The 11,934-nt window shown below is 42.4% G+C and overlaps 1 protein-coding gene across 3 annotated transcripts; it reads right to left on the bottom strand.

Moving 5' to 3' along the window:
- Positions 1 to 3,493: 3,493 nt before the first annotated feature.
- LOC306791078 (tRNA selenocysteine 1-associated protein 1-like) lies at positions 3,494 to 10,114 on the bottom strand. 3 transcript variants are annotated; one of them, XM_079287699.1, is made up of 9 exons: positions 9,936 to 10,114; positions 8,979 to 9,076; positions 8,802 to 8,916; positions 8,662 to 8,711; positions 7,204 to 7,335; positions 5,313 to 5,429; positions 5,024 to 5,216; positions 4,916 to 4,949; positions 3,494 to 4,689 (listed from the first exon to the last, which is right to left on the bottom strand). In XM_079287699.1, exons 1-9 carry the CDS (start codon positions 9,957 to 9,959, stop codon positions 4,529 to 4,531), a joined length of 924 nt encoding a protein of 307 aa, XP_079143825.1. In that variant the 5' UTR covers positions 9,960 to 10,114; the 3' UTR covers positions 3,494 to 4,528. The 3 variants fall into 3 exon arrangements, with proteins under 3 accessions (XP_079143825.1, XP_079143824.1, XP_079143826.1); XM_079287698.1 differs by having other exon boundaries at positions 3,497 to 4,689; positions 5,024 to 5,222; XM_079287700.1 differs by having other exon boundaries at positions 3,497 to 4,689; positions 5,024 to 5,222; positions 8,802 to 8,901.
- Positions 10,115 to 11,934: the final 1,820 nt, after the last annotated feature.

Raw genomic sequence — 11,934 nt, 5'->3', positions numbered from 1 at the left:
ACATACATGAGTGAGGTCTGGCACACTACATCATGGCTGGACCATTGCATTAGTACAGCTGATGCACATGCTTCATTGGGATGTATGGGCATTCTTTATGGAGCAGCAACAACTGATCATATACCTTTTGCTATGTCGATAAATGTTGAACATCTACCGGCGCTATCTAGAAATGGAAATAGTGTCAACACAGAAAAACTTGACTGGTCAACTCTCACTGAAGAGGACGTCTTAGTGTATTCTGCTCGTACAGACCAGTCCTTCAGTCATATTGATCTATCTAGAGATGCAGCTATGTGTACTGATGTTAACTGTAAGGATGTGGTGCATCGGAGAGATCTCTGCTTCATGTACAATGATATAGTAAGTGCTCTGTATAAAGACAGCAAGCCCTACTACAAGCATCATAATAAGACCCATAACATCAAACCTGGCTGGAACGAGTATGTAGCTGAGTATCGTGCTGAAGCCTGTGAAGCCTTCAAATCATGGGCTCTAGCTGGTAGACCCAGACAAGGGCCAGAGCTTGAGTACAAGAAGCTCACCAATGCAAGATATAAGTATGACATTCGCTTCATTTGCAAGAATGATCAAGCCATGAGGGCTGACTCCATGGCCAAGAAGCTGCTAAGCAACAACCTAGTTGATTTTTGGAAAGAAGTGAGAGCTCTTAACTGTAAAACATCTTTACCATGCACTATAGATGGAATCTCAGGAACAGACAACATTGCTGAGTTATGGCGACAGCATTATAGCACCTTATTTAACTGCATCAAAAGTGATTTGTACAGCGTGGACAGTTCTGAGAGTAATGAGTGAATGGTAATTACATCATATTAGGTGCACCAAGCTATCAACAAACTGTCTGAAGGCAAAGCAAGTGGCTTAGATCATATTACTGCTGAACACCTTAAATATGCTAGTCCGAGGTTAGCTCCTCTCCTCGCTATTTGTTTTACTGGCTTCATGATTCACGGCTTGTTACCAGACTCAATGCTGTCTGTTCTCTTTGTGCCAGTCATTCAAAACAAAGCTGGTAAAGTATGTAGCCTAGAGAATTACAGGCCCATTGCTTTGGCCAGCGTCCTGTCAAAGGTCCTAGAAAGAATTCTGCTGGACAGAATACAGGACTTCATCACCTCCACAGATAACCAGTTGGGCTTCAAAGCCAAACATGGCACTGACTTGTGTATATATGCCTTAAAGGAAATTGTAAACAAATACAGAGGTCAAAACTCATCACTACTTATGTGTTTTATTGATGCCTCCAAAGCTTTTGATCGTGTTAATCATAGTAAATTATTTTTTAAACTGAGCCAAAGAGGTGTCCCCACATACATTGTGAGAATTCTGGCTTACTGGTATGCGCACCAGAGTATGCAAGTAAAATGGGGTAAAAGTGTGTCAGCCCCATTTGGGGTTAGCAATGGTGTCAGACAAGTTCTGTTTAATCTGTATATTGATGATCTGTCCAAGCAACTGAAAGCCTGTAATCCTGGTGCATGATGGGTAATACTCTGGTTAATCACATCATGTATGCAGATGATCTGCTGATCTTTAGTCCTTCTAGCGCTGGTCTTCAGCAGCTCCTCACTATATGTACTGTGTACGGTGTGGAACATGACATCAAATACAACGCCAGTAAGAGTGCTATCCTGATCTGTCGAACTAAAGAGGACAAATGTCTAAACTTCCCTGACTTCAAATTGTCTGACAATAATCTTGGTGTCTGTAGTGAAGTAAAATATCTTGGTCATTTTTTAACAGAACACATGACCGATGATAAAGACATTTCCAGGCAATGTGGTATGATGTCTGCACAAGCAAACACCGTCTCACGTTAGTCTGGTCTGTGTACAGATGGAGTGAAGATGTCTCTGTTCAGAGCATATTGTACTCCACTCTACACTGCACACTTGTGGTCAAACTACAAAAAAAAAAGCTTACAGCGACTTCAAGTAGCTTATAATGACGCCATGAGAATACTTTTAAAGAGACCGAGATGGAGTAGTGCCGGTGAAATGTTTGTGGCTGTGTTGATAAAATTAGCTTATATACAGCTTAATCAGCAGCTAGCTTATATGCAGCTTTAAGTAGCAACTAGCTTATATACAGCTTTAATCAGCAATTAGCTTATATACAGTTTAATTAATCACTAGTATATTTGTAGTTTTAATAACCATTACCTTATGAGGCTTTATTAACCACTCACGCATTACCCACAGCACACACTAGGGCCAGGAAGAAGCAGGAGAGAGATTACAGACTTAACTGCGCCACAAGGAACAGGACGCCATCTTCAGATAGATAAGACAGAAACAATGGACAGTGAGATTCAAGAGAGGGACAACGCCCCATCAGAGCCCAACTCTTGACAACTTGTTTCTCAGGTCCGTTTTCATGCAACATTTCACGCACACTGATGGAAGCCAACGCCTTCTGGGAGGGGCCAAGGTGGACGGACGTCCACGGCCTCCATCCAGGTGTCATACACATACAAATGTGCCACGCCTGCTTATTTGACTTTGACCAATGTGTATCAAGGGGTGGACCCCTATATTAAGTAACACACTGCTGTGTTGAAGTGTGTTCTGATGGTGGATCTCTGCGAAGTGAAACTATTAGAAATCCCATGCATGTTTAATTGCTGGGCTGAATAACTCTGTTGATAAATAAATCTATTGCTTTGATATAACTATACGCCTCTGAGAGCTTTCTGTTTCATTCTTAAACCCGCTCTAAGTGTGAAAGACAGCTTTATTTTCACAACAGCTGCACGAGTCAACACTTTCCAAACAGTTTTAAGAAATCTCATGTATAAGGAGCCCCGAGCAAGTATTGAGTGCATACTTTATAGTGTACATGGATATACTTTTCAGTAGGCCAACATTTCTGTATTAAAAATCCTTTAATTGGTCTTATGTAATATTCAAATTTTCTGATACTGAATTTGGGGTTTTCATTAGCTGTATACGCCATAATCAAAATTAAAAGAAATAAATGCTTGAAATGAATCACCTTGTGTGTAATGAATGTAAATAATATATGAGTTTCACTTGTTGAATTGAATTACTGAAGTAAATTTACTTTTCGATGATATTGTAATTCATTGAGATGCACCTGTATGTCCTCATACACACACACTGGCCTATTGACAGTAGCTGTGATGGCTGCAGCAGCACCACCTGCTGGAGACTCCACTGAACAGCATCAGGACCCCCGAGCACATTTCCAGGAAAAGACAGTGAGAAAATGTTCGGAGTGATCAAAACTCCTCCTGGTAAATGACAAGTTCAACGAGCCATCTCAGAAACCTCAGAAATGTGACTTACTGTATGTAGACCAAACACATTCCATGTAGATGAACACTGTTGTCCCACAAATAAGTACTCAATTAAAATGAAAGCGTGTGCTACTTGTGAAAAGTGACTACAAGTGAATTATGGAGCTGGCAACCAGCCTAGTGACGCCTCTGATTTGAGTAGCACATTTAGTTTGTGCTGTTTCAGCTCATTTTATTCAAGACCATTTGATTAAAGAGGAACACGCTTTTCTCCACACATCTTCAAATGACTGCCCTGTAATTCTTCATAAAGGCAACGTGAGTAGAGATGAAAACAAAACTGGCATTCATGTAAATGGCAGTGATGATGGGCTCAGGCTGGCACCATGGAGATAACTCATACAACTTTAGACAGTCATTTGAGAAGTTGTATATTTGTGGCTTCATTAATCTGACAGACAACTTCTGTATTCAGCACTGAATCAATGTACCATGTACTGAAAAGCCTTTTGTACCATTCCTATCGTGTTACGTATATATGTTGTAAACATGTTAAAGTAACAAGTCACCAACAGATTGGAATGATTTGTTCTTTTTAGTTCGTCAGCTGCAGACCAAACTGTTACGTACACATAAAACTGATATTTAACTGATGTTCTACAATTTTTTTTTTTTTTTTATATATATATGGTGATGAAGATGACTAACAGTAGCTATTTATATTAAAGCCTGATTAAACATGTCAGTATGAAAAGAGACATGGATCAACTGGAAAATCGAATGACTGACCTAAAGCAACACAGACTGACCCTTTCATTGTTCTACCAACACATGGCCTCAGAATAGTGCAGTAATAGTAATAGTGCTGTAATTACATAGGATCTCTGCATACAGCTTTAATGGGAGCACATCATCATGTGTACCTGTAGCCAATGTCAGTTTATCCGTTTTAACACCGACACAAACCTGGAAGAAGATATCACTTTGTGTAATGGTATGAACATTTCTTTTTGGTTTACTTTATCCATGCCATCTTAGTTTTTAATCGTTTCATTTTACATTCCATGTTTTGTGTGTGTCATAACATTGAGACTTGACACTATTACCACATTTTCTACTCGGTGTGTTCCGTGGATCCATAAAAACATCAAACATGTTTTGTTGTAGAACCCTTAGCATGACTTCTGTCCTTCATGTCCTTCTAGGATCCATGCTGCTCGCAGACATCTGTCCTTAAAGCTGCAGTCAGCAGTAGACGGGCTCTGGAAGGCTGGACGTCTCATCGTCCTGCTCTGCGGACAGCTCAGCTGGCTGCCAGTGACACTCGATCAGAGCGTCATACAGTTCTTCACTGAGCTCCATGAACTTCCTGTTGGCCTCCACCACATCCAGCTCTGGACTGGGATCTGCAGCACAGAGACGCTCGATGACAAAAAGCTTCACAGAGCAGACAACAGGAATCCTGGATGCTGGGTTTGTCTCGGCATTGCTCTCATTAGTGAGCAGGAACAAAACCACAATATTCTGCTTCAGGTATATTTAGTGATGCATTAAGATTTACAATAAAAATGTGAAGACTAAACAATCAGACCTCTGATTGCTACATGAGTCGATGATGACAGTAATACCAACCTTCAAGTCCGTCATCCTCAACCGCCTCACTCTCCTACAGACAGAGAACACATGTTAGGGTGAGTCACGTCTGTCAATGAGGTGTGGCTGACGGGTGTCATCACTTACCTGTGGTGGGGGGTACTGCGTGTAATCATACTGCTGGTAGTTGTAGCCGTACCCTCCTCCAGTCTGATCGTAGCCCCAGGACGGGTAGTACCCCGGGTAGGCCTGCTGCTGGTACTGGTTGTACTGGTCATAGTTGGGCTTGTATCCTGAGCTGGACTGCCATGATCTGTGCTCTGACGGCTGCTGCCTGTTCCTTAAACTCAAGAGGCAGGGAGAGACACACCGCTGAACTCCAATCATTTGGCTTGTGCTCCTGGCACAAATCAATCAGCCGAGCAGAAGAACTCACTTGTTAGCAGCCAGGCTCAGTCTCAGAGGTTTACTACCCAGTCCCACAGCACCCTGACAGTCCTCTAGAGCCCGCTTCTGCAGCCGCTCGTCTGGGAACTGAACAAAGCCACAGCCCCTACAGACACACAGTACAGCTGACCTCTTTGTATTTGATGACAGGATTATCACAACGTTTATGCTTAAACCAACATTAAAATGAAGCCACGGTGAGCAGGTTGATTAATGCAGGGAGTATCACCGCACCATGGGATCTAAATGAATCTTGAATGTTGCTCACCAGCAGCATCTGTCTGACACTCTCCCTTTACCACATAGCTGCAGGAGTTAGTGACATTACCAGACCTCATCTCTGCTGCAGGCTACATTACAGAGGATGCAGATAGGACGCTTTTATGAACTATCGTTATCGGTGGAACTGGGCTTCGATGGTGGCCAGGTTACTGCTTTATATAGAGGCTCCATACACACCCTGAGGGCCACTTCTGCTGAAAATATCTGTGTGCATGGGATTTAACTCCACCACAGTGTTTTCGTGTCGTGTCTTGTTAACCAGAGGAGCAATAGAAAGCTTCCTGACTGCAAACATTAGTAACTGGTATGGGATGTGTACGACCAGGACAGGAGGCTCTACAACCCCCAGAACATCACTGGTACCATTAGCATCAGTGATATCGGTGAGAAGAGGAGCCTGAGAGGAGCTGAAGGTTAAAGACTAAACACACCACAGACTTGACAGCTGACTCTTTGTTGAGGAGATCAAAGAGAGTATAAATCAGGCAGCGTGGCCTCACACATGATGGGGATGCTCCTGTTTTTGTAGCCTGTGACATTCTGGATCACCTGCCACATATCTTTAGTGTTGTTGGTGTTGAGGTCTCTCACCAGTCTCTCTTGACTCCTCTTTGCCTCCTTGATGCCAGCTTTCAGTCTTGTTCTGATGATGCTGTATGCTTCCTTGTCACCAGTGAAAGGCAGCTTTTTGTCTCTGGATAGAGTCCTCACCTCCATTCATCCATTCTCTCTGGTTGGGGATTGATTTTATTTTGTCTTTGTAATCAACACATTTGCTGATATATGATGTCACTGTTGATGTATATTCCTGTGGTGCATTTATTTTTTTTGTTGCATCTGGAAGAATGTAAACAGCCGCAACAAACACTGCTGAATTCCCTGGGCAGATATTATAGCCAACATCTTAGCATTAAAAATTCAACATCAAGGAAACATTGTCCATCGACTTTGACTATGTTTGAGCGCCAAGCATCTTGGATGTGAACACACAGTCCGCCTCCCCTCTTACCGGAGTCTTGCGTTCTGTTGGTGCGTTTACAGTCCGCCCTGCTTGATCGTTATGATGAAGCCAGGCCTCTGTAAAGATGCACAGTCTCTGATTTCCTGTTGCAGGGTCAGCCTGATTCATATTTCATCCATCTTATTTTGCAGCACCTGGGCATTAGCAGGGAGCAGGCTAAGTCTTCTTGTGGTGGTCCCACCGCTTTCTGTGAGGTGATCCTTTCAGGATCTGCAGCACTGAATCCTATCCTTGTACTTTCTTTTCCGATGTCGAGTGTATTTTTGTCTTAAATGTAGCGAAGTCCCCGCTTCCACATGTGCAGCCGTTGCCATGGAGACAAAGTGTCAAAGTATATTTCAGGAGAATATAACCGGAGAAAGATGTCGGCTTTGGCAGGTTTTTTGTTTGTGGCGTTTGACTGAAGTGCGTTTGGTGAGGCTCTGCTGAAAACGAGGGCTTTGTTATCACGAGCTTCACTGAGACTCCTCCTGACAGTCACACACTGTTGAAAGGCTGAATGAGCACCATCAACATCCCTACACCGATGCAGGCCAACAACATACACGCATTATTATATTATCTCCATATTACTCACTTGGAGTTGCCCATGCTGTCCAGCACCACTTTTCCACCTCGACAGGAAGGGTAGCGGTTGTAGAAGAACTCGTAAAGCATCCCATCATCCACCTCTGGAGTGAGATCTCCCACGAACAGAGAATACATCTGACTACAAGAAGAGGAGAAAAGACCCAAGTCATTCCATCATTCCGTAGAAACGTCGGTCTTCTTCAAGCTCCTGCCTCATGTCTTTATGTTGAAGTGACAATCTCTGAATCTGGTCCAGTACTGATGTATAACGCTGTGACCTGAGCAGCAATACCAATATGTGAAGGGCTGCACGATGGTGGCCAGAATGATGGGCAAGATTTTTTTTATATTCAAATTGACCACAAATACACAACCAACACTTCTCCCAATAGACCGCACACTACATAAGAAACCAGGCAAATACTCATTCACTTGTGTACAATATCAATGTGTGTATGAGCAATATGAACCCCAAATCAGATTATATTGTATGTTTAGGGTTTACTTATTTATTACAGCTTCACTGTTTGGTTATTCTACTTGTTCTGTGATCTACTGAGGTCTCTTGTTACTCCACCTAATCCTGCACTGCCTTCACTTCCATCTTGTGCTACATTCCTACTGCTGTACACATCTTTGCATCAGAATAAGACTTATCCACAGAGCATCTCCTAGAAGCACCATAGAAATACAGTTGATTTGATGTGCAGCAGTGTTTTCTACGAGCGAGCACGCATTTTAAACGCTGCAGTCGATCAAGTTCACTTTGTTGTGGGAAGACAAAATCATGATTGCGATTAATATTTGATTGATTGTGCAGCCCTAAATATGGCCACTAAAAGCACTCCTTTTTACCACCGACAGGCTCAGATTGTTCGTGTCTGACAATATTATGGAAAGAACCCTACAGAGAAATCAAAGGCTTTGCTTTCCCTTGATCCAGTCCGTGTGCTATTAAAGGAGAAGTCATGTGACATGTGAACATGGGGTCTCACCACCAGCAGCTGGTTCACCCTCCTTTAACTCGTAGGGTTAACATATACTCAGAGTCAAAGAAATACAGACGGCCATCGAATTCCTTATCCACATTGTCTAAATCATCTCGATATTCAGCCATGACATTGGAAATCTTTAAATAACACTCAGCTAGCTTTCTGTACTCTAACACAACAAACTGCACGGCTGCCAGTCATGTTTCCACTGTTGTCTTTTGGCAAAACATAATCCATAATGTTACATTACCAAGCAAAGCCTGTCAGTGGCAAAAACAAGCACTTTTAGTGCACGTGAGTTGGCGGTGCCTGGTTGCCCCGATAGGATTACATTGCAGCTCGTGAGTGGCTGTCGTCTCGATTTGTCAGTTAGACTCAAACACATGAGAAAATAGGGTCCAGGTTGAAAATACAGACGTCACCCTTTAATGTCACGGCCATCTTTGATTTCCTGCTTCTCCACATGGACTCACCCACTTTCTTGTTTCCCAAAGGTGGCTCGGTTTAATTTGAATCTTGTAGGCTGTGAGAAAGAAACATTGAAAAAATGCCATTTCTCCGGACAACTGAGACAAAAACATAAAAAACATGGTTACTGTCTGAACACCCATACCGGATTGGCTCCTGGTAAGGCTTTGCCGTTGATTTTGCGGAGACATCTCTCTGCTGTGGCCTCATCTGTCATCTCGACAAAACAGTAGCCCAGAGCCCCCCTGGGTGATGACAAACTGTTTAACGTCAGAATAGATTAAGTCCAAAAGAGACAACTGCTTGTGAATTTAGCTCTCACCCGGTCATCTTGTTGCGTATGATCCGCACATTAATCACCTGCTCCCCCATGGTGGAAAAGGATCTGGTGACAAACTTCTCATCCATGTAGGCCTCCAGCTACAGACCAACAGATTGGAAGAGAGAGCTCAGGACTCATTCCACAACGGTTCCCATTCATACGTTCAGCTGAACGCTAAGGGGAACCAGCTGATGCTCCATCAACACACCAGCTTCTGGACATCATGGAGCGCCTAAACACTGTTAAAGCCCATTTTAATCTATGTATTCTAGGTGTCAAAACTAAACAACGCAGATAAAGAAACAATTGCATTGCGTTTTTCCTCCATCCAGACAATATCTACATGAAAATCTGAATTTTCACAAATTTAAAAAAGGGGTTTAAACAGTCACTTTATCAAATGTGGTCCAGCTTTGACTAATCTTCTTACAATGGCCTTTTATCTGACGTCACATCTAGTCTAGATCTGTCATCTGGATGGAAACATCAGAATCAGAATAGTTTATTGCCATGGTATGATGAACATACAAGAAACATGTGGAACATCGCCATTCTGTCCGTTTTCACAAGTAGAAGAAATGTTTCACAATTCTGAAAGGGGGTCTTTACAGTCTCCATGTTAGTCTAGTTCAGGTTTAGGGATATAAGCACAGTGGGTTTAATGTAGACCTGGTCTGTTGTGGTTAAGTTAGAGGAGAGGGACCTGGAGCCGTCGTGCTCTCCTGAGTGGACTGCTAACGTTACGTGTTGTTTAACCGAACTTAAACAGTGGGTTAGTCTTTCAGCTGACGTTACTCCATACAAAGTGAAAGCCAACCAACAGGGCAATATCTAAGTGTTGGTTTTCTAAACTCCCTTCCATTCATACAGCGTGTGGCCGATGTTACGGTAGCGCTAGCTAACACGGTGCTCACACCACACGACTCATCGCAGCAAAGTGAAGTGTGGAGTACTCACGTTCCCCATCCATAACGTGCTCATGCTGCTGCTGAAGGTGGAAATGTTACAATGTGAATTATCTGAGAATAAACGTCAATTAGGCTGAACATCCAAGGCTGAACATGCTGACTAGCGTAGCAGAATAGTAAAGGTGGAAAGTACACGAAGGGTACATCCTACGTCTATTATTTGTCATTTCCTCGATCCTCGCTTGAACCGGAAGTTGTTCTGCTCCTCCATCTTAACGGCCGCCCAAAACTCTTGGCTGCGGACGAAAAGTCCAAGTTATCGTCTATTCCTAACCACTTTTCCTTGACCTCTAAGGAAAACGTCATGGGTCAAGGAAATATGTGAAGGAGAGTTCATGAGGAGTTAGGAAGCGATAATCCGACTCCACTTTCACTAAGCAATTATGATGCCAATCAGATGTCACTGACGTAGGTCTGCCATGGAGAAACTACAAGGAAGGACTACAAAAAGAACATAAAACACGAGCCCCATGACATGTAGTCCTCTGTTCCATGCAGGCTTTATAAACACCTTCTTTTGTGAGAGGCTGCTTCACTCGGGGTGTGAAGAGAAACCGGTGTCACACTTAACAATCATCACTTCTTCAGTAGCAACAATTCACTCATGTGGAACATCAATGAAACTGTTCAATATCAATATTTCCTGCAATAATGTTGATTCAATGGTTCGGTTGTATTGTACTTTTTAACAGTTTGATAATCGATCATAGGCCTAGTATGTTTTTTACGGATGGTTCATGTTGTTGAGAATTTTTCCATTAAGTTTGCTATATTTACTGTTCATTTTATTTAGTGTTTTCCTTATTAGTTACATGTGAAATGAAATGTAAAGATTGTTACGGTCTGTTCATATTCATCAACATGAATCCCATTACTTTATGACTATAAGTAGAATTGTTAAACCTGTGTAAGATAAACATATCGTTTGTTTTTAATGGTCGAGCGAATGATGAGTCACTTTAAATGTGCCCGTCGCAAGGAATTGTGGGTCGGAATTATCTCCTTTCCTTTCGTAAAGGAAGGTCCAGTGTTTCCTATGCTGAAGGAGCTACTAAAGGAAGCGTTGGTGCACAGTTCCTTAGCATTTAGAGAATTCGAACAGCCCTTATCATGGAGGACACTTCGATACTTCCATAGATACAAAATAGTCCGTTTTGCTTAGGAAGGTTCCCGACCGAGTGACCCGGAAGTATCTAAGTGGCCTATCCAAGTAGTTCAGTGGTTCCCAACCTAAGGGTCTGGCCCCTCCAACGGGTCACCAGATAAATTGGATATAATCTCTATAAAGAAAATCTCCATTTAAATGACTACATATTACCAGTATTTATATATTCACACTACTTGTGTTTAAATTTCTGCACTCTGTTTGTACATTGTCTTAGGCACCAGGGAAACTATGTAGTTCCTTTCTGTGTGTGTGTGTGTGTGTGTGTATATATATATATTATTTTTTTTTTACACACCAGATGTAACGGGATGCACACCTTCCAAAAAGTTGAACTTTTGTCTCGTCAATCCACAGAATATTTGCCCAAAAGTCTTGGGGATCATCAAGATGTTTTTTGGCAAATGTGAGACGAGCCTGTGTTCTCCATGGATGCTGTTCTGCCCAGTCTCTTTCTTATTGTTGAATCAACTCTGACCTTAACTGAGGCAAGTGAGGCCTGCAGTTCTTTAGATGTTCTGGGGTCTTTCCAGACTGATACATGTCAATTACTTAGTTTCTCATCTGTTCTTGAGTTTCTTTAGATGCACATGCATGATGTGTTGCTTTTTGAGATCTTTGAGCCGACTTCACTTTGTCACATAGGTTCTATTGAAGTGATTTCTTGATTCAACAGGTTTGGCAGGAATCAGTGGGTGTGGCTCATGAAATTGAACTCAGCTTTCCAAAATAAAGTGTCACATTTTTATTCATCAAGGGGGGCAATTACTGTTTCACATAGGGCCAGGTAGGTTTGGATCGCTTTTCTCCCTTAATAAATGAA

This window comes from Melanostigma gelatinosum (genome assembly GCF_949748355.1).
Source record: "Melanostigma gelatinosum genome assembly, chromosome: 17".
NCBI classification, from domain to species: Eukaryota; Metazoa; Chordata; class Actinopteri; order Perciformes; family Zoarcidae; genus Melanostigma; species Melanostigma gelatinosum.
The sequence above is the reverse complement of the archived record's forward strand: the minus strand, read 5'-3'. Positions and strand labels throughout refer to the sequence as shown.